At 37.7% G+C, this 22354-nt stretch overlaps 2 protein-coding genes across 5 annotated transcripts; one reads left to right on the forward strand and one right to left on the reverse strand.

Annotated features, from left to right (window-relative positions):
* Positions 1–741: 741 nt before the first annotated feature.
* Positions 742–2132, reverse strand: LOC140943729 (uncharacterized). Its single transcript, XM_073392839.1, has one exon. It carries the CDS (start codon positions 1797–1799, stop codon positions 1257–1259), a length of 543 nt encoding a protein of 180 aa, XP_073248940.1. The 5' UTR covers positions 1800–2132; the 3' UTR covers positions 742–1256.
* Positions 2133–13531: 11399 nt separating this feature from the next.
* LOC140943139 (uncharacterized) lies at positions 13532–20251 on the forward strand. 4 transcript variants are annotated; one of them, XM_073392195.1, is made up of 2 exons: positions 13532–13597; positions 18648–20251. In XM_073392195.1, the coding sequence occupies exon 2, from the start codon at positions 18680–18682 to the stop codon at positions 19217–19219; it is 540 nt and encodes a 179-aa protein (XP_073248296.1). In that variant the 5' UTR covers positions 13532–13597; positions 18648–18679; the 3' UTR covers positions 19220–20251. The 4 variants fall into 4 exon arrangements, with proteins under 4 accessions (XP_073248296.1, XP_073248297.1, XP_073248295.1 ...); XM_073392196.1 differs by lacking the exon at positions 13532–13597 and adding an exon at positions 17853–18001; XM_073392194.1 differs by lacking the exon at positions 13532–13597 and adding an exon at positions 18164–18520.
* The last annotated feature ends 2103 nt before the right edge of the window (positions 20252–22354 follow it).

Genomic DNA, 22354 nt, shown 5'->3' on the forward strand with positions numbered 1-22354 from the left:
GTTCTTGTTTGAAGACTTTGAAAGCGTTTTTTTACGTCGGGTCCCTCTCAGAAGTTTGCAACATTAATTACAAGTCAAGAGTGAAAGTCAAGTCAAGTCAAGAGTTATTTTCTACACTGAACATAAATATATATTGAGTCGCACCATCCATAAATTTTGGATCTTTGCAAACTAGGACAAGATACGTTAAATTCTTGGCAATATCTTACATGTAACTAACTTTGTTCTCTAGCCGGCGGGTAGTCTGGGGAGCTCGACGATTTTATACCGCACAGGAAAACCAAACGGCCAAATTCAGGAGGTAAAATGTTAGCGAGGCACAATTTATCGGAACTGGGTACAAAGAATCTGGCTTCATAGATGTAAATGAAAGCAGAAGTACGGAGTTGCTTAAAAAGGTACCAGATAAGGCGTAATTCTTTCTTTAAAATAATTCAAACAGATCGTTCCTTGTCTGATGATCTAGAACAAAGGCTTAATCAGAATGGCTCTTTGAGGACTACAATGAGATTCCTTAAAAGCTTTCTCATAGTCTTGCTTCGTGTTTGCAGCTTTCATTGAATTAAGACCATTAGTCGTGTATAGTACTGTTTTGTACAACCTTTACCGACACTTAAATAGCGCCATTGTGTAGCTGTTATTAACAGGTCGTATATGCCTTAATTACCCCATGTGGCTGAGTCACTGAAGTATAAACAATGTTTAAAGAGGTATTTTTCTAGAACAACGCGTGTGCACAGTACGAAGTAGAACTTTTAATTTTGAGAAAGGGTTTTCTACACGGGGGTGGCATTATAGATCTTTCTGGAGTTAAGGCCACTAAATAAACAGAACACTTTCATGTTAACTGTGTATTGTTGTGTACAACATGAGAACGTAATTGAAATTATTTACATGGGTTGATTATAATTCTTACACTCTGTAGCCTTCCTAAAAGCAACCCAACAATTCCCTTGCCGCAAGACTGAAATCACTGAGCTAAAGCCGCCAAAAATCGTACACATTCTACTGGTTGTTGTTGTTTTCTTCACTTACAGTTCTTCAAATGATCGTTCTTTAGACGGTGTCTGTTTCTAAAAAGTGATCATGATCTAACATCTAGCTGTAAGCCGGAAGATGTACCTTTCGTAACTGATTTTTGGGGTAATCAGTACTTGGCGACTGTTCAGCCCTTGGATTTTCTTCATATCACTTTGTACATATTTTATATCTTCATATAATTTGATTTTAAAGGCAACCATTCATCGAGCAAAAACTCATTCCTCGTCATAAGTTAATTTCATATTTATATCTTCCTTCGGTTGTAGCAAAAAGCCACTGTGGCGACGCGAAGGAACACAGTTCGGTCTTTCAAAACCCTCCTTTGTCGATTCTAAAGGAGGAAGAATATTTGACAATCTTCGCGTTCTTCCACGCCGCGATGTTGCCGATGTATCACTCGCGGGGGATGACACCGTGCGTTCCCTCGGAGAACGATTTCTCAATTCTAGCAAAGGTGAATCGCTCAAAGACCTCCACCGTGACGTTAAACTTGTGTCTGCTTCCTCGTTGTCAAGTCCTGCCGGACAGCTCCGTCTCTTTAGCCAATGGTCGTGGTCATAATCAACTCGGATCGACGGCAGTGGCTCATTTGGCCGAGTTACCGATACTCGCCTTAGCAGGGCTTGGTCGAAATTAAGATTTGCGTTTTTTAAGTCCTCTTCCGCTCGCTTTCTCACGAGTTCAAGTATTTCCTTTGTATGTTCGTCAGTAGGCCTGTTGCGAAGAGCTGGGTTTCTAGACTCCTCTATGTGTCGCATCCTTGCAATGGTAGTAAGAAGCTCTGATACCTCAATGCAAAGATACAACAACTTCAGTGATGAATCAACAAAGAAAGTGACGACTCTTATTTACGAAATGGTGCGATGAATGCTTAAAAAATTGCGTCAATGGACCTTTTTTTGTCATGGAATTACGCTTGACTAACCGTCCGCGGTCATCACACTAGCAAACCCCAACGCCGGCTTCTTGTTTTCATGACAACGCGGTTCGGATCATCGAACAACGAGACCGGGAGGGAAACACTGATCGCTTCAAAAACAGGAAAACACAAAATCATCAGTGAATCATTAGTACTGCATTCGGCTTGCTAATGTAAAAGTGTGACCTCTTAGAGAATCCACTGTTACTCTGTCTTAAGGGATTTCGTGCAATTAATCTTCTTTTGTGGACAGAATAAAGATTGATTTAGGAACACAGCACAATAGACTTAGGTTGGATTTGTTCAGGCCGTACTCTGCAATTTTGTTTTTAAAGCATCAATTCATTAGGCAATTAGTCAGGAAAGGAAAATTGAGGTTATAGGCGGCGAAATCGTTTTGTTTTTTATCCAAAAAAATTTCATCACAGCACTTAAAACTAGCAGTAAAAAATACCGGTACCTTTTGAACAATTAACCCGAAGCAAAATCAACGTCAGTTAATGACCATAATTTTTTGCATCTTCAATAGTCTGTCAAATCTTAACGACTATCATTAGTCAGTGTATACAAAGCTAAGAGAAATCTTGAAAAGAAGCCGGAAGAAATCTTTTGAACGGTAACTTTTGCACGTAAGAACCTGCGTTCATGTAGTCTTGACTCTCTCTATTAAGGTAAGTTAAAATAGCTAAAAATGTAAGTTAAAATATTTATAGTCATTCTGCAGTGCTATACAGAGCATGAAGTCAACGACTTCTCTCATAAGTGATCTTATATTTCTAAATTTCGGTTAATACTTTTTTTTCCCTTATACTTAGACCTTTTTGTGGATCTATTGCTAAGCTAAAGCTAATGTCCGTTGATAAATAATTCAGCAAGAAAATGACTTGCCATAGCGAGTCGTTGGTTTTTTTTGGCTTTCATTGTACTAATCACAAAAACAATTTGACATTTTGGGGTCATAGAATTTATTAATGTCAGTATAATAATTCATAATGTCAGAAACACAGGAAACGGATCGCCCAAATTCTTCCAAGCCAGCGGCCGATCAGATAAACAGTGCTTGACAGTAAAATAAAACAATCGTACCCCCATGTGCGACCAGCTCCCATAAGCGACCACCTAGCTCCAATATTAAAGCGAATACTCATCCTTTCCCAACAAAAGCTTTACGGTTGGAGCCTCTAAGCGACCGCGACTAAGTATACTTTTTGCGGCTGGCGGTTTCAGTTTAATTTGCCATTGTTTTCAACCCTCTTGTAAGCGATCACTTGACGCATAGTCTGATCTCTATGTTCGCTATATGTACTATGCAACTAAGAGTAATTATGAAGAACTTTTGGTATATACTAGATAGTCACCATATGGAACTCACACGGATGGCATCTAAGAAATTGCATGCATGCAATAAATTTTCTGCCCTAAAGCAGATGCGTCCGGAACTTTTCTTGGAAGAGACCCTTCGTGGTTCGATTCTCGTAAGCGACCATCGCTCGTAGTTGCTCGACCACTAAATCTTTGCATTTTGGGTTGTCGCTTAAGGGAAGGTAACAGACTGTTTAATATATGAACAGACATTATATCGGTCTTGTTTCCAGCATTCCCTGTTCGGCAGCTTAAGTGTAGGCCGCAGCTAAATAAAGCATGGTTCTCATATGCCGCCGACGAAACTGCAACATAGCCGCCGGTACTGCCTGGGATACTGTTCCGATATGAGAACAGAAGTGGCCTGCAACATTGCTCATCCCAGTCTTTACCCCCAGCATGCCTGCGAAGTTGACTCAAGTTCAACTCGTCGCAGGCATGCCGGCGGCGCACATTCTCATTCGTCCGAGAAGAACCATACGGTTTGATGACCGTTGTTGCCTCTCTGAGGGATATTCAAAAATAATTCATAAAGAAATAACAAAAGAAACTTATGTTTATGAGTGTCTTTATATCTGATAAAGACACAGCTTAACTTTACGTCCAATTTTTTAGACCAAAATAACCCCAACTGATCTGAATATTAGTGCAAGAATGAGTTGATCTATATCAAAGATTTAGAAGCCGCAGTCTTGTATCATCAGGTCTTAAAACTCGAGGCGACACTCCTTCTAGTTTTTTAAGCAGTACTAATATCAAGAAAAAAAATGTCGTAAAAGAAGTGGAATACATCTTGTTGAATTGATAAAGCGAATCATGATCATATTTTTTGGGGGCGTCCAAAAACTGCAGTAGGATTAGCTCAGTCGGTAGAGCGCTTGACTGAAAAGCGGTAGGTAGCGGGTTTCGATTCTCGGGACCGGACCAACACTCGATCAGGGTCTTAAAAAGACTGAGAAATGAAGATACTGCCTTTACCTTGCAAACGGCTAGATCTTCGCGTGGCTTGGATGACAACTTAAAATGGCGGTTCCGTCTCCAGTAGGGGACGTAAAAATAGTGTCCTCAATTAGTACTTTCGTGCTAAATACATTGACAGTCAAATCAAGTACTTTTTTTTCACCATCTTCAATTGACTATTGACAACGTTTAATTAACTTTTAACTTTAAAACGATTTTTTATCGACCTGGACTGAAACATTTCAGTAGCAATATATTTAGAATGGTATTATTTGCTTTGTGTTGCCTTTACAGCGTAACTTTGCAAAGATATGATTATAAGTGTACAGTTAGCTTTTGAGAAGTTCAAATCCAAAAGTTTTTACCAAACAGTTACCTATATTCTTAGAACTTTGCTTATCGTTAGGTAAAAAGTGTTCACCAAACAATCACCAAAAGAACCCAATATTATCCTTTACTTTACCTCAATTAAATCTTAGTTTATTATCACCCCTTTGTATCCTTGATATAAACGAGGCTATGAAAGGCTCTTTCCGGGGTGCGAAAAATCTCGGCAAACCAATGCATAATGGCACAAACTGATACAACTGTTAAATTATTGATGCCGCCCACTCGATCAAATAATAGCCACACAGGATTAAGCTTTATGAATGTTTTAAAAAAGCACATTTAGTAATTGGTTTTCTTGTCTGTGTAATCTTTTGTGAGATATCAGCCCTTGTGAGTGACCTTTTTGATGAAAGAATCATTGCATAACAATGTTATTGGCATTAGGGATTATATTTTAAGAATGTCGCTAATAACTATAGCTATAAGGGGGGTATATAAGTCCAGCCCCACTTTTTCGTTACTTACAGAAGGTCGTTTACGCTGCGTCTTTAAACCTATCCCGCTTAATACGGATACCCGGGGGTTCTTACCATTTACACAAACCAAATCAGCTGAACAGTCTAAAAAGAGTAGAAAAATTGCATCGCCTCAAAACACGGCCGATATTTTCCGTATTTTTCCAAACGGAATGACGCGAACCATTTGATTTTCCAACCGGAATTACCGTTTTTCCCACGTAAATGGTAAGTTAACCTGCGTAGCAAGCGTTTCCGCGTGACTTCGTCGAGATCGTTGAGACGAGAGCAAATAGGTTGTATAAAGGTTGAAGGGGGAGGGGGAGATTTCTCTTACCCCCTCCCCTCCCCTTCTATCTTCCCTTTCTTTAGATCTCGCTACAACATTCGCGCAATAACTCGATTGGAAACGGTTGCTAGGCATGCTAATGGTAAGTTTCCCCGGACACTATTTTCTTGCCTAATCAACAGATTCTTGTAGAAAGTTATTAAACAGACACTCCTAAAGTGTGCTCTCTGTGCAATAAGATTTTTTTGGTGAAGGTACGAAATGAAAGGGACTGAGAGTGCCACACCACTGGAGTACTGTATCGGATCTGAGCGACTAATGTTGACGTATTCTCATATACCGTAAACTGCCGGTTAGAAGCCATGGGCTTATACATTTCCGTAGGGGGTTTTAGTAGGGCCTATAAACGGTGGGGCTTTTATCCAAGAGGGCTTATAACCGGGAAAGAAGCGCTTCGAAACGAACTGTAGTAGTGCTGACCAAAATCCGTTTTGCATTTACTGGTTGCAAGTAAGCTTCACTGAATTTATTAATACATTTCTTTGGAGAGGGGTTTATTTCCCGGGGGGGGCGGGTATAATTAGACGTATTTTTTTGTCCACAAGTACACAGGCCTATAACTGAGGGGGTTTATAATTAAGTAGGGGGGGAGGGAGGGGCTTTTATTATATACATACTGAGAAATACTCACCAAAAAGCTATGTCGTAAATTTTCGTACGCAAATTAGTTCTAGCCAATCAGAGGAGCGAACGATGGTTTTCACACGTGAAAAAAAATGATACGTCCAATCAGAATCGCGAACGATGTTTTTTCACGTGTGAGGAAAATGATACGTCCAATCAGAAGCCACAGAGGTGTGTGAGTTTCGCGCCAAAATTCCCGCCTTTTATTGCAGCTTGCAACGCTGCTTCGCACACATTCAACGAGAAAAGTTTTACTCAAAGAGTTTTTCTCGCTAAAAAAGTGAAAAACATTTCGGAAATGGAGTGGAATAGTTTCGTTTGTTTCACTGTCGATAAAGAAAACGGTAGAGAGCCGGCGAAACAACAGCGGAAAGGGAAAAACAGAACGAGACTTTTGTTGTGCTTTTTGTCGGAGCTAGTTTGCCTTTCATTTAAGCTTAAGCTTATATTGAAATTTGCCATTTTACTTAAATTCACTCATTTTCAATTGTGCACTGAGAACAAACAGTTAAGATTACTTATAGTTCTTGGATTACCTCATATCCTTACCGTCATTTATGTTTTTAACAAACGTTTTTACTAAAAAAGCTGATGCTTCGTTTTCGTTGTCGTTTTGCGTTAAGTGCGTAGCGGCAAATTTTAGCATTTTTGAACGATTTAAAATAAAACGGCCGCCAAAATGATGAATGTCTCAGTATGTATATAATAAGCACAATACCACATGGAAAGTGCTTTGTACGGTATTTACGCTCTCGTTGTTTTTGTATCAGAAATCTTACTCGTTCGCTGCGCTCACTCGTTCGATTTCTGATACGTCAACAACTCGTGCGTAAATACCGTACGCCAGCACTTTCCATGAAGTATTCTCTATATACGCGGCAGTTTATGATACATAAACCACAGCATCATGGTCAGTTTGTAACTTCCATTTTTTATCATTTTTTCATTCCTTTTTTTACCCTCTAACGCATTTATTGATACGCCTTGAGCAGCACATGTAATGATGAATGGATAATTATTAAGTTTCCCTATCACTTGTGTTTTACTGTTGTTTATCTCTACCCCTAAAAAGCACAATGTAGTTTCATGTTAGCTTTATCTACAAGAATTGTTTATTTATTTATTACAGCTATCATTTGTTTATTTCCTAACTTGAGAAATTGTCACCTTAAATCTGACGTTTGTTGTTTGTCGTAAACGTTATTCTTTAATTGCATTCCAACCACCCCCGTTCTTTGGGGTGAATAAGGACTGCGTGGTAAAGTAAATTCCCAAAGGTCAAACAACCTCTAGGCATGTTGCGTCCATAGCAACATTTATGTTACCTTGGATATTCATTTTGGAAATTAATAGCAAAAGGTTGTTTTCAACATATATAAATACTTCATTAATTCAAGACAAAGAACATTTCCTGACTTTGCCTTAGGTAAAATGAACAAACACTGAGGCACCTGTTCACGATCGTCTGTAATGATTGAACAGTTCGAAACCAACGCCGTATATCAATAAGGCGTTAGGGTTAGGGATAAAAGAAGGAACAAAAATCGTGACGGTGTTTTCTGTTAATATCTGGATTGGCACCTAGGGATTGGTAACTCCACAAATGAACAAGCAACAACGAAAATCGCCTTTAAAAGGTACCGGTTCATAATAATATAATTTATTTCAACCTTATTGAAAAGAAGGGGAAAATGAAAGTGGTTTGCTTCAAAAATCGATGGAAATCATTTTGTATAATTGTGTATATACAACGAGCTGTTGAGGAACGATCCAGTTTGACAGAATAATTAAAAGAGTGCAAATTCAGGACTCCCTTTTAAAATCTTACAAGATGTAAGCCAATTGATTTATGTTGTTACTCATACTTGCCCTATATGACGTTTTCTTAATAATGACTAAACCGAGGAGTTGTGGGCATAAGTTTCCGCATTTGAAAACGTATCGCTAATGTAGTTTATACCTATTCAAATTAACTCAAGCTGTAACCTGCGGCTGATGAAATCAATATGTTATAGATCATTAACATGTAAGCAGCTATGCAGTAATTTTCTGTTGGAAAATGAATCAATGTAAGATGTTTTTAAGAGGTTATGACAGAGAATCAAATACGAATTTGAACTGAACTTAGTCTGTTTCAAGCAATGTATTTCTGACAAAGCCGTCAGGCCTTACCAAACGGCACACGTAAACCTTATTCCAAATACTTCGAGACTGCCCTTATTGTTACTGAAAAATCTTGTCCTAAACGCCACCCTCGGCTAAAAGATCCTGAATCCACTACCAATCATTTAGTTGTTGAACTTTCAATAACGACGCTACTCCTTGCTGCTCTTGCACGCTGTCATGGAATAACAAACTAAATCTTACAGTGGAACTCCAGAATTCTGAAACTCAGTGTCCAAATTCAGCTCAGTGACGTGTTTAACTTTAAACGTAAAGTGAAACGAGACTCAGATCGCACTTTTTTTTGGATCGAATATTCTTTTGAGACAGAACTGATGGAGGAGACTCATTGATATTGAATAGCTTAAGCTTACAGCCTCACAGTCCTGAAAAATCGTTTTCCTACTCGACTTATACCGATCGCATTTCAATCTAAAGGTCCCTAGTCTATGGAAATAGGCTCGGAAAGCAAGTATACAACGGGTTCAAACTGGAGGCATATTATTTATTTACTTAAATGTTTTTTTTTTTCCCGAAGAGAGTCACGCTAAAAGACAGCCTAGTTAATGGTGGTCATTGGAGAATAGGAAATAATTCGCTCCTATTCGTCGGTCACATTTATTTGCAACTGCATTAATTTCCAGTTTGCCTACATTTACGTACGGCTCGTTTCGCAGGAGCGGCATAAATGCTCAGTCACATCTAAATCTTGGAAAATTTTTTCCTCTATGATAACGACAGTGTTACAGAACCGTCGCCCTAAGGAGGTTTTGAGGTTTCTTTCGACAATTAAAATTACTGCAAGAAAAGCAAGAAAAGGTATCTTTTCAAGTCATGAATTAAAAGGATGAAAGGCGTTGACTCAAGTTAACAGTGACGCTGTTAAACGTAAAATTATAACGGCGATCGAGTAGTGGTTAGTGTACCAAAACTAAACAGCTCTTGGGTCCGTTTCTACAGTACATCCTGCGTTGCAGTCGGCCCACGTATTGTATAAACCACTGGTATTGTCGGTGGTTTATTCATGCTGTTGCAGAGGAGTCTGTGATCGACGCAGGCTAGCCCGTTTCAAACGTTGTGCTACTGCCGTTGTAAGCTGGCTCGACTACAGCACGACTCTAGCATGACTGTAGTTGGTTTCAGACGTTGAATTTAAATCAGGAGAACAAAATATACTGCAGCTGTTACCCAAAACAACGACCTAAGTTTGAACAACGTTTAAAATGTATGGTCATGCATTATGAATTGAGTTCGGCATGAAACCAAATCATGCCACAGACATGATTAAGTCGAATATGATGATTCGATCGATTGATTTTGGCACGGCAATAGTTAGCGACATTTTTTAAACAGACCAGGGCCTATATCAACGATCATTCAGCTCCACTTCCGTTATTCTTGGAGAGTCATTAAGACGCATGAGCAGGAAGATTTTATTCTTATTCTTAAATCTTTAATCATTAAACTTAATTAATGAGTTTGTCTAGCTAGTCAGAAAATGACTACGCTAAAACGATGTTCTTAGACACGTTGATTTTATGTGACGTCAAAATCACGCAATGATTTTAAATCGCCGCCATCTTTGACCAAAATTATTTCACAAATCAGCTGACAAATTAAAATGTTCATAACAAATACGGTATTAAAAAATTCTAAATGTTTGCAAAAGTTACCGAAGCCACGAACTATTTGTTCCACTGGCCTCCTGCTAAGGAAGGCAAAAATCTGGGACAAAATGTGCAGATTATTGGTTGTCATTTCCAAACATCAAAGATTAAACACTTAATGACTGGTCCAGGCGAGAGGAAACAGTTAATTTTGTTTCCTGAGAATCTCAACATTGAGGTTCGAGGGAAACAAAACTAACTGTTTCCCAAGGGACCAGTATTTTTAAATACTGATCCCTATATAACAAATTAATTTGTTATATAGCTTGGAATTTAGAAGCTGGAAATTCATTAAACCTCGCTGTAACGGCGGTCGTCGGTCAACATTCGTGCTGTTACTTTCTGACGTCATAGATTTTGCAATGTTGCTCGCTCAGTTATTTTGGCGGGAAACAGTTTCATTGTCAGATCCGAGTCACGTGACCTTGAAGTAACCAATGAAAGCCCGCGCTGTTGGAAAAAATTTCAAGCTATATAACAACATAAATTGTTATATTCCTAGACTTTCACTGAACTAAACAGGGAATCCCATTGGTTGATTCTTGGTCACGTGGCCTTGACTAAAATCAAATGTATCCCGTTCGTGATACATTAAGCAATGTACCCCACTCGCGATACATTATAGCACGTGATCAAAGCATGGTGGAAAGTGGCGTGACGGAAGGCCGGAAAAACACTGCCAGTTTTCTTTTTCGTGAATGAACACAACAACACAACCAGGAAGTCTCAAGCTAAAAACGATTTTCAAAGTTATCCTAGAAGAGAAACAGCTGCTAGTGCTGGAAAAAGATGCAGATAATATAAGGAGAGTACTATGCAAATCATTCATTCAGTGGTTTTGACAATTAAATTTGTGTTCTTGAAAGTGCCGAGTCGACTGGTTCGCTCCGGTTATTCTTTTGCTGCTGTTGAAGTGAAAGTCCAGAAATATAACAAAACACTTAATGTCAGGTCCTTTGGGAAACCAGTTAGTTTTGTTTTCCCTCGGGATCTGACATTAAGTGTATAATATTAACTGTCACTCGAACAAATATCTTGATAAATTTTAAAATAACCCTTGAAAGTTGATTTTGGCGCAAAATTTACAGTTAAGATCAAAGTTACAAGTTTAACGCATGTGGTTCCATTCCTCTCTTAAATGCATCTTTTATTATCAAATATCCTCAAGGTCAAAAAAACCTAAGGCAGAGAAATAAATAAATTCACTGCAACTTTTATCAAGCTTTAAAAAGGATTATTCCAATTCTTCCCTCCAAAAAAAAGGACTCAAAAAAATTCTCCAATACGGTAAATAAGTTCACTGATGCTACTTGAGTAAAACAAATTTATGCAAATAAAAGTTTCTTCAAGATCTACAGAACCCCTTCTCACCAGCTCTTCAGCTCTTTGCCTCGGCTTTATTGACAATATATTCAATCTACTCCTACACCACTTTGTCCTTACCGCTAGCAGGCGCGGATCTAGGATAAATACTGAGTGATTTCCTAAACGAGCGCCGAAGGCGCAAGCTTCTAGAGGGTCCAGTGACAGGCTCCCCAAGGGGAGTTTTTGGATTTTTAACTCCTTTAAGTCCTCTTTCCTGCATCGGTTTCCGAGTCATTTGGACGGGATATTGGCCAGAGTTCAATTTGGAAAGTGTTTTATTTAATTTTTGTTGAAAATATATTTATTATGAAAAATCTGACCGATTTCCGTAAAACGCTGGAAGCCGGTGTGGATCCGCGCCTGGCTAGACACTATCTATATAGTTGCAAACTACGAAATACCTTTCCTAATATGCTACAAATGTACACTCAGTAAGTTATACGCTTCATGGAAATTGAGAAACCGATTGCTTTCAATAATAATGACTTAGCCTCCTTTAGGAAGAAATGGGCCACTCTCAAACAATGCCTCTCAGAAAAAAATTTAATCTAAACAACTAAACAAAGTGCAAGTAAGAGACGGGCAGATGGGGGAGGGAGGACCAAAAGGCAGGCAACCTTCTTGTGATTGTCATTGTAGTCCTTTTGTGGACTTTGTCTTTCTTTTAGTTTTATTTTTTGCCTTTTGTTAAAATTGTTATATGTTTAAATGTAAAGTAAAATTAGTTACCGATAATTTGACTTAATTGTAACGAACTGCGACAGTATGTATAAAAGAAAAAAAAGAAGAAAGGATCTACAGCACCCAGTTGTCTGCGTCATGATTGGTGAATTTCCGCAGTATTGAGTGCTTTAAAGTAATACTACTAACTCCGTACAGAATAATTGATCAATAATGGAAAATTCGTGTGGGAAAGTTACATTTGAAAGCCCATATCGTCCCTCCTACAGCAATATCGCTGACCACGAGATAATGTCTTAAAAAGCTGAAAATGACTGATGTATACCCATACCCATAATTATGATTTAATGTGGGAAGCAGCCAAATCAAGTCAGCGGTATTTCTGATCATATTGTGTTGCCTTTTATATGAAGGCTGCTATTTCTAGAACATTTATTAAGATCAAATATGAAAAGGAAAATTTCTGAGCTCTTCAATGCATGATTTATATTTTCTTTTACCTCAAGAGAGGATGACTAACAACTTCTGAGAAATACTAAAAATAAGCCCAACTAGCGTCGTCACTAATGTTCATGGAGCAAATCTAGTGTGCGGACACTAGCAAATCAGCGAGGAGAAGGGAAAGATAGAAATATCATTACAGGATTTAAACAACTCCCAAATATGCAGTTAAGTTTCAAACTTGACACATTTTTTCCTATCTTGATTCGATCTCTCGTTAAATGTAAACATAATAAAAGGTGTTGGCCAACAGAGTTTTTTTCCTGATGTATTATCCTTACATCTCCTCCTTCTTCTACAGTTTTTTTATTTTATTTTTCTTTTATTTTCGACTTCGCAATCCAGCAATGTGTTTAAGCAGCCGCTTTTGAGTCACATGACGGAGACAGTCGAGAATCCTGAGCGTATGACAGTGCACTAAGTTTTCCGGAGTTTCTACAACTGTAGATCGTTATAATACACCAAGGACCAAAGAACTTTCTCATTTTCCGAGGTCATTTTGAAGGTATGCTTTTTTTTTTAACTATATTCTGCTTACCCATTTTCGTTACAAGTGCCGTGTGCTTTTCGCCACAAGTGATGCATTTTCTACAAGAGCCATCACTTACGAAGATTTTATTACCATAACCCTTCGTATCCGCGGGCTCTTTAATTTAATGGAAAATACCCCTTTAATCGCAAATTCAGTTAATCTATAGGGTGCCCCAAAGTCCTTATTGGTGCATGTCGTTTTTAACATCTTAAAAGCCATGACAAAGCGTTTTTGAAGTACAGGACCGTTGGCGTATTCAACTGAAATGTTTTTATTGGGAAATTGCGGAGACATTAATTAACGTTATTTGAATCCAAACATCGACTTCACATTATTGAGTGAGTTTCATTGGCTAGTGGTCACCACAGTTACCAATTAATGTTGAGCACGTAGACTAACATAAATATTCGCCGAATCACGAATCCTTTTCTTAAAGCTTTTTATACGTGTAACCTTAACATATAAGGCACTCCACGCGGACTTTGATGTTAAACGCAGCTTCGCAGAAAGTTCGAGTACAAGAAACTATATTTTTTACAAGTCAGTCAATCAGCGAACTTTGAGCTCCTTAAAACTTTAACCGACAAGGTAAGCCGTAATTTTTATTCCACTGATTGCAACTACAGTTTGATGAATCCAAAAGTCCCAAAAATCATGTTGAAGACCCTGACCACAACTGCGCATGCTCTTGAAAATGCATGTTATTTCCACGATTTCGTGTTGTCGCCTTGAAAATAAAAACAATATCAATATGAATAGAGTCACGCGCATCAATCTCTACCAACTCCAAAAGGTCTTAAAGCACTGAGGAGGAAGAAATATTAAAAAATAAGCGATTAATCCTACTTTTGACGATAAAAACAAAATGGTGAGAAGTAAAGAATTAAAGAGGAATGATGGAACTGGGCGAGATATAATGAAAAACTGTCAAGCACGTCCAACACTATAATTTGATTTCTACGGTTGAGCTTATTTGCATAAAAATAGCGATTAGTTAAAACCTTGGCCAAACTGCTGCGAAATGCTCCTTGTTTGTCTTCTAGTAGAAAGATTCTTACTTCAGAATCTAAAACAAAAATATTTCCACTATACGTAAAACAAATGTAACTAGCCATCTGAAAAAAAAATGGAAGAAAGAAGAAAACTGAAAACAACGGTGAAAACAAAAAGATTATTATTTCTTATGACTGAAATTTCTTTTGTAATTGGAGGAAATGTTATGCTGAAGTTATGAATACGAGGACTGATTTTGCTTTTATGACATGCAAATATACACCGTGGATAAAAACTTATAATTGCTTCAGTAGGACTGCCTCTAGGCATAAATCTCCTTAGAAGATCAAGAAAACATAATTTAAAAATGCTTAAAAAGTAATCCAGATGTTTGCAGTATTCCAGGGTTAGGTATATCAAGCTAAGTCGAGTTAGGTTTCACGAGAGTAACTTTCTTGCTTTAGTTTTTAAATGATCGAATGGAAAATCGCTCATAACCAAAATTACTCTGATGTTGCTAACAACAATTTTTTAAGATCTCAAAAAATTAAACCGCTTCGGGCTATGCATTGTCATGGTTATTATGAATAAATACTATTACAACTTAAACTGCAGCAGATGGAACAACCTTTCCTTTTGAGGTGAATCGTGGAATACATGTACAAACACATAATCTGTTGCTAACAACAGAAATAATTATAAAAAAAACAAGCCGAAAACAGCTTTATCATTTGCGAAAAAAAAACCTAGTATATGATATAACTTTGCTTGAAATCCTCTAATAGGATTAAGATTTATTCGTTTCACACAGTTATTTTAGTGGATTAAAACAGGAAAAATCGCTGACGAAAGATCTATATTCTTGCACCTAGCAGCATGCGGAATCCTTACAAAACATTTAACATCTCAGCTCTTTTCCCATATGGAAAAACTTAGTTCTTCCATAAATATCCTATTCAATCAAACTAAAAAAAATCGTGACTCCGAAATATAAAATAATAATAATACTTCTAATAAAAAAAACACAAAGATAGTTACTATACTGACTAAGAAATATTCTGTAACAACGTAAAAAAGTTACTCAAGTAACGGTCAGCACCAATCCAGGGTTAAAATGGGTTATGAAATCAGTTTACTTCAACAAGTTTAACATTGTTTTACATTATCAAATGTTAACCCTTTCGCTGTTAATAGCGAGCAAAAGAAAATTTTCAAAAAAAAAATATTCAAAATTGTAAAAACTTAAGATTTAAACAGTAGCACGCAAAAGTTCTGTCAAAGTGGTTTTCGATTAGAATGGTAACACCATGGGATTTCATATTTTATAGATGCAACAGTTAGAACTCAGTTCCAGTTACATATTCGAACACACACTAGGTTTAACTACTATCGTTTGAACAACTCGGAGCCTAGTTAGAAGAAACCAAAGCCAAACGCTTCACTATTTTTGTTTTTAACACACGCGACAATAATGTTCTAGAAACAAATATTAAGTAACTTTTACTTGAAGTTATAGTTCATGACGGCTTGGCTTTAGCGTTCGCTGCAAGCAGCCAAATTAAATGAGTGAATTAAACTCAGTGGTTTTTATTTCAATATTTTTCATTCATTTAGAAAGCTTAAAGCTTTATTCCCTCCGGGGGACGTTAATTATATTACAAGGTTAGAGACTCCTAGTTCGTGATTAACTGCCTCGAGCAGCATTTGACTGATTTCTCCGCGTGCATGCTACAGCTAGAGCACGTGTGTATTTGCTGATAAATCACGTATCACCAACACAAGTACATAACACTCTTCAATCGCCCAATGAACTTCTAGAATTTCGTATAACGTAAGAAGCTGAAAGATTTAAAGACAGGTTAAAAACTTCCTCAGATGTTAAAAAGTGATTTTTCCCCACTGGCTTGCTCCAGCTATTGATCGTTATTGGAAACTAACAGATATTCTTCATCTGAGGTACTTTAAGTACTTATAGCGTTTTTCTTCTAGAACTGTATTAAAGTTCTTTTTTAAGAACGTTATGAACATTTTGCAGTTTTTAAAAGGGCCGTCATTTAAAAGAAGTCTTACTACGTGACAGCGTTGGCTAAAGACATGATACTGTTGACTTCCATAACAGTGTTTATAAAGAAGTTATAGCCTGCTTGCCCCCTGCCCCCATACAGTCATACTACTCACAACAAGCAGTCTTTAAATGCTACGGCTAGAAAACTGAAAATGAATGGAACAGCATTTGTTTAAGTCTAGTTATACTCCTGAGCATTTCGATATTTCGTGACATCTATCATTATCTGGACGATCAGGCCTATTATACAAAACATTTTTTTACCCCAAATATATTCAACTGCAGTGTTTAGAATCTTCGATTTCTTTTTTGGTTGTTACGGCAAAACGTCCTTCAACTGAAACCTATAGCGACAATTTGAACCAGTTTAAAAACACAGAAACGTCTTTAATTCATAAAATCAATTTCATGTGGAATAGTTTTACGTCAAGAACAACTCCTCAAATAATCCTGTGTAAATTCTGTACATTTTCGCGAATAGTCGTGTACTATAAATTCTGTAAATTTTCCCCGAGCATGCAAATGGCTCGCAAATGTGAATATTTATCATTTGTTATATGCAAATCTAATTCGAACGATTGCGTGTTATTACCGCAGACAAGCCATATTGTCACATTGGTGGGCTTGTCAACATGGTTTTTGGAGTGGCTTGAAAACGTGCTAGACAAACATGCCGTTTGTATGACTGAAAAGAAAAGGAAAATTTTTCCGCTTTTAATTCTTTCAATTCATTATTTGACTTATGTTAATTCAGAAAAACTGATAACATTCCCTAGATTAAGTCAGCAAAAAGATTACTGTTCAGAAAATCTCCTTCACCACCAATGTCTATATTTGAGCTTGAATGCTAGAATACTTTTATACCTGCTTCCAGAAACTTTTTTCGAATCAAAAGTTAATGTAAACGTTTTATAATATTTATTTCATGACTATGCATGCAAACGGCTGGTATTGAAACTCGAAAATCGCCACCGTCAAAATTAAAATGTGAATACCATATCAGTCAAATTCTGGACTCGCGTTTTCGTCAAACAAAATAAGAAACGAAAATGGTACTTGCATATCCCTAAGCCCAACAAAGATCAATTAAACACGCCTAAAATTGTTTGAAAAATTTTTTGCGCAAGACGTGGTCCTGTAAGAGTTTGAATTTTCTAAAAACCTTGTCCTTTTAAACACGAGATATTGCTTCATATTCAAAGAATCAATCTTCGAAAAGAAAACTCGAGCCATCTTTTCAACTGTTAAGAGAAACACGACAGGGGTGTAGAGGTAAATTTTCGCGCAGGTGCGCGAGATTAGAACGTGGTCCATCTGTTACCTGACGCTCAGCTCTCGCTAAAAGAGCGATTTATCAAGCGTTTAAAGCAGTGTTAAGGGCCACCAGCACGGTGCCGTTTTAAGGTCGGTACACACTAGGCGACAAGTTGTTGCAACACGTCGCGGCGACACATCACTCCATGTGTACAGGTCGGGCGACTAGTTGCAGCAACAAGGTGAGGCGACACGTCGCAGCGACAAATCGCTTCGTGTGTACTGGAGAATTTTTGTGAAAATCTTTGTCTCCGCAACAGAATTTTGTCGCTGCAACAAGTCGCAAAAAATCAAATCAGACTGAATCTGTGCGACTTGTTGCGGCGACAAATTCTGTTGCAGCGACAAAGATTTTCACAAAAATTCTCCAGCACACACGAAGCGATTTGTCGCTGCAACGTGTCGCCGCGACATATTGCTGCAACTTGTCGCCTAGTGTGTACCGACCTTTAGTTTTCAGCAATGTTTGTAAACAAAACTCGCGTTGCTAACGAACAGGAACTTTAAAATATTGATGCGACAATTATTGGCGACAGTGTTTTTCTGTAGATTCGTGAAAAATATACATTTGTGATAAATGTGTCAGACGCAACACAGAGAAAAATCATCCTTGGCTTAAGGCAAGTGATGCGAGATTTTTTTTGTTGGGTTTTAATAATAAATAAGCGGAGGAGGCAGAAATTTTGATATAATGATATTTCAAGAGGGTGTCAAAGTTCTCTGACTTTTAATCCTTACTAATTCTTCTATTGAGAAGTTAGCAAGCTAAAACAGTTCAGTATACAGAAGCTGCAGCCAGACCGCGTGGCGGCTTCAACTTAAAATTATCATTTTCCTCTCGTGTGGCCTTTCTTGCATAGAACAATAATACGGAAGAGTCTTTGTCATAGTTATTCTAATTTACACGTGTTTAAGGCCATGCTACGATAGCGGGAGACCGAAAATAGATGTATTTAGCCTCTCTTTGATAAAACGCAATTACGTTACTCCATCGTATTGACCGTAGTTGTATTCGTTTAAGTTTTGCGGTTGAAGCAACGTGCTTTAACAAACTGACCAAAAGGGAAATAACATAACAGGAAAATTGTTACAAGTAAAATAGAGCTTAGGTTGAATTTACTCAACGAGAAAATATTCTGGTAAGTTCTTTTCCCCTACGGACCAAACTGTTCGATGAAAGGTTTTATTTTTTACAGGCTGTTTTCGATAACGTCTCGATTTTTGATGTTACTATAACTACAATGGTTTATTTGTTACGCTCCGCAGGCAAGGCACAAAGTCTTCTAGACTCATCTCCAATGAAGCAAATTGAGAACAGCGACAACCACGAAAGCGTGAATGGCGCAATGGAGGCAGCGACGCAGATTTACCCCCGCGTTCCAAGAAAGAAAACGTCGGAGCAGCAAGCCGTGGTTGATGAAATCATGGAGGTTGTTGCCGATCAAGGCCGGCGACTTTCGCTTTCAAGGACTGACTATAGAGTTCAAAAGCGAATCGAGATTGGCTTAAGGCGCCAAAAAAGAGTAACAAGCGACGGATCAAGCTTTGATGACTCAAGCTCCTGTGCAAGTTCATCGGATCTTTCAACCTCGCCTCCTCCTTCTCGACAGAGCAGTGTTTCAAGCTTTTCAGACGAAGGCGGAAAAATATTCGAGTTCAGTAGCCGTCCACGGACTCTTCCTCCCTTAAACCGGAGTAGAACACATCGGCCTTGTCGGCCAATGCCACCTAAATTTGATTTTGATGAAGAAAGAGAAATTAATTGTACAAGCAGATTGTCAAGACCAATGTCAGCTATGGGGCACCGCACACGCCCCCAACGAGGTTTTACACTTTAATTCAGGCCAAAGACTTTTGGTTTATTGAGATACATTTAGCATTTAAAACAGATGCATGTTGTTAATACCACAACTAACCGTCAGCTGATCAGCTGAACTGTAGCTTGGTTTTGACTGCAATTTCTGTTTTCTCCATCATCAAAACGTTTTTCAGAAACACACCACGGCAAAAGGAACAGCAATATAAATGGTGTCGCAGTGACGAAGTTAGGCGATATTGCCAAACGGTTGATCCCTGGACGAAATATTTACTTAAACATCGAACTTGCTTGATGGCATTTCTATTGAAAGTTAGAATAGCGGATAAAAAAGTAACAAGGGGGCATTATTAGAAGCAAAAAAGGAGTATTGTTAAAGAAAAGGAAAGCTGAGGGGGAAAGACGATGTCAACGTCTGATATTTAATAAGCCGCCAATTTAAATATGGCAAGCCAATATCAGAAATTACTGAGCGAATGTTGTGAAAGAGTTACTCCAACAAGAGCCAATCTTGGATGTTTGTTAACAAACGTTAATTTTTTAGTCGGTGTTAAATTAAAGACTTTAGGCTAACGACAGAAAAAAAAGAAAGAAAAACAGAGAATAAAAAATTTTCAATCAGGAAAATTTGGCACTCACTTTTCAACTCGTATTGTGATGCTGAAAAGAACTAGAAAGGAATTAACTACAGGATATTAATTTAACTAAATCCGCTGCGCTACCTTTATTAAAATAACTCCAACCGTACGTGACAGCTCACAGTTTTTTTTTTTGAAAGAATAGTACCAGGGAGGCAAAAACAGATCATTCTCAACGCAAAACAAAAACTGTCGAAATGTAAATTTGTTCTGATATTACATTTATTAGCTTTCCTGAATATATTGTCAAAACAATAAATATGTATATTATATCACAGCTAAAAAAGAAGTGGAATAGATTCGCGTCTTAGAGTATTAAAATCAAGGGGGTTATGAAATGAAAGAATTGTCAATACTCAATAGAATATTTGTTTATAGTAAGTTATTTCCCTAAAATAAAAGTAAGCGAAGCAGCATCGTTTGTATTTACTGGACGAACCATGATGTGAATGCTAAACAGTCGGTTAGACAAATAGTACACAATAGTCTGTTATGTGTGTTCTGTTAGAGATAACGTCGGTTTTTCTAATTTTTGTGCGAAAACTGAAGAAAATTTTCAGTCTCGAAGGAAAGTCTACTCATCGGTGGAAAATTAGGGAACTAAAAACATTACATAGACAAGCCACTTGATCAAAATGCTGGAGTTATCGTTCTATTGACACTAGCGTGGTCCTTGTTCCGTCACTACGTGTTAGAGCGAAAATTAACAAAATACAGCTGGTGATGTTTATCGACCCAAATGCTTTAATTGACTCGTAATAAGGCCGCAGTACTCGAGACAATTCACCTTCCACCGATTTTTTTCTCTTCTAGAACGTTAATACGAGAATGTTGTTGTTGTTGTTTCTTTTTTAACGGCGACTCGGCGAAAACAAAATCCATGCTCATTTAGATCCCCTTTCCATGAAGCTACACAGGCAGCACCCAACGACGTCTTCCTCCTAAATACATTGAAAACACTTTTTAGGCTACCCAGATTACTTTTAGATCTCTAGAAATGCATTCTAAGCGGCGGTATAAAATTTGTATCTAGTCGGTCATCCAAGGGCAACTGAAGTCTTTTCGAAATTATTAGGGCTTCAGTATAACTTTCCCGAAAATTTTGGATGAAATGTGACGTTTTACGAGAGTGAGAATTTTCGTAATTCCTACCTTCATCGGATTGTTGAATTCGAAAATTTTAGGTTTCCTTTTTACTACGAAAAATAGTCAAACCTGGGGGGTGAAATGTAAAAAAAAATTAAACTTCAGAAAATCGTAGGGAACTTATTAGATAAGTTTCGAAAATTGCAAAAGAAGGAACGGATACCTAGAAATTTTTAGCCATCCTAATAAGTAATAGAAAATTCTAGGCAATATTTGCTTCTCCGAACAGATATTTAACAGAAATAGTCGCTGGGTCCCCCTGGCTACACGCGATTTGGTCGATTGTAGACACAACTGATGTGGCAGTTGCCCGTCATGCATTTTCGCTATGTAAAACACTTGTTGAGGTTTTCTATTCAAACACAAATTTCTCTTTTGTCTGCCAGCAACGATTTATATTATTCACTCAATATTTTTAACATGAAAGAAATTCATTATACATTTTCACTATTGTCGCTGCCAATCGACCGACAAACCCAGAGGGCCCAAAGCATTTGTCAATCATTTTTGTACGTACGGGGTCGATAGAGCCAACACATGCGCATGCTTAAAAATTATTTAGATAAGGAGTAAACGTAAGCGAACTCTTTTGCTTTAATTAACAAATAGTGCTTGCTGTCACCTTATTATGACTGTTCTAGTACATGATCAGCAAACAAATAAATATTTCAATGCCCCATTCACAACAAAGCTGTTTAGTTTAACACGGTTTAATATTTTTTCCTGACAAGTTTGTCGACTGCAGGTTGAGCGGGAATTGAATAACAAGTTTTAGTAAAATCCAACCAGTGGTCTATTATCAATGCTACGTTCTGATTGGCTGAGCTACTACTAGGCTATATGTTATAGCCCACTAGTAGCGAAAGGCGCGAGCTTTTTGGCGGCAAAAAAGGATTAAAGTCTAGCTTTAACTAGCTAAAAGTATTTTATTCCCTTCGGCCTCATGGGCTATTGACTCAGAGCCCATTCGGGCTCTAGGAATAACTGTTAAAAAGTAGCTTAAAGTACAGTTGAAATATGCATGGATTCATATTGAATATAATTTAAAGACTATAGCCAAAGATCGTCCTTTTACTGAGCGTTCGATGTTTCTGCGGCCCTTTATGCTATCTAATAAACGATTCCGCTAACATTTTTTGCACTTAAATGAACGTTATGGAGCAGAGCAGAGAGCAGAGCTTGGTGCTGTCTTTATGAAAACCCTGCAATGGCAAAATGACTCGTGAAGTTGAGTGGTTTGATGGGTTGGCAACTCACCACTGGACTTGAGGGTTTTAAAAAAGAATGTAAAATTGACATAGTTTAGAGGTAGGTCAGTAGACAACTCGCCAGTCTCCTGGAAGTTTTTAGAAAAGAGGAAGGAATATAGTTTA

Source organism: Porites lutea, chromosome 7 (assembly GCF_958299795.1).
Source record: "Porites lutea chromosome 7, jaPorLute2.1, whole genome shotgun sequence".
NCBI classification, from domain to species: domain Eukaryota; kingdom Metazoa; phylum Cnidaria; class Anthozoa; order Scleractinia; family Poritidae; genus Porites; species Porites lutea.

Bases quoted from the DNA above. Each gene is read 5' to 3' on its own strand.
- LOC140943729 (XM_073392839.1), bottom strand. From the start codon at position 1,799: ATGCGACACATAGAGGAGTCTAGAAACCCAGCTCTTCGCAACAGGCCT.
- LOC140943139 (XM_073392193.1), top strand. From the start codon at position 18,623: ATGGTTTATTTGTTACGCTCCGCAGGCAAGGCACAAAGTCTTCTAGAC.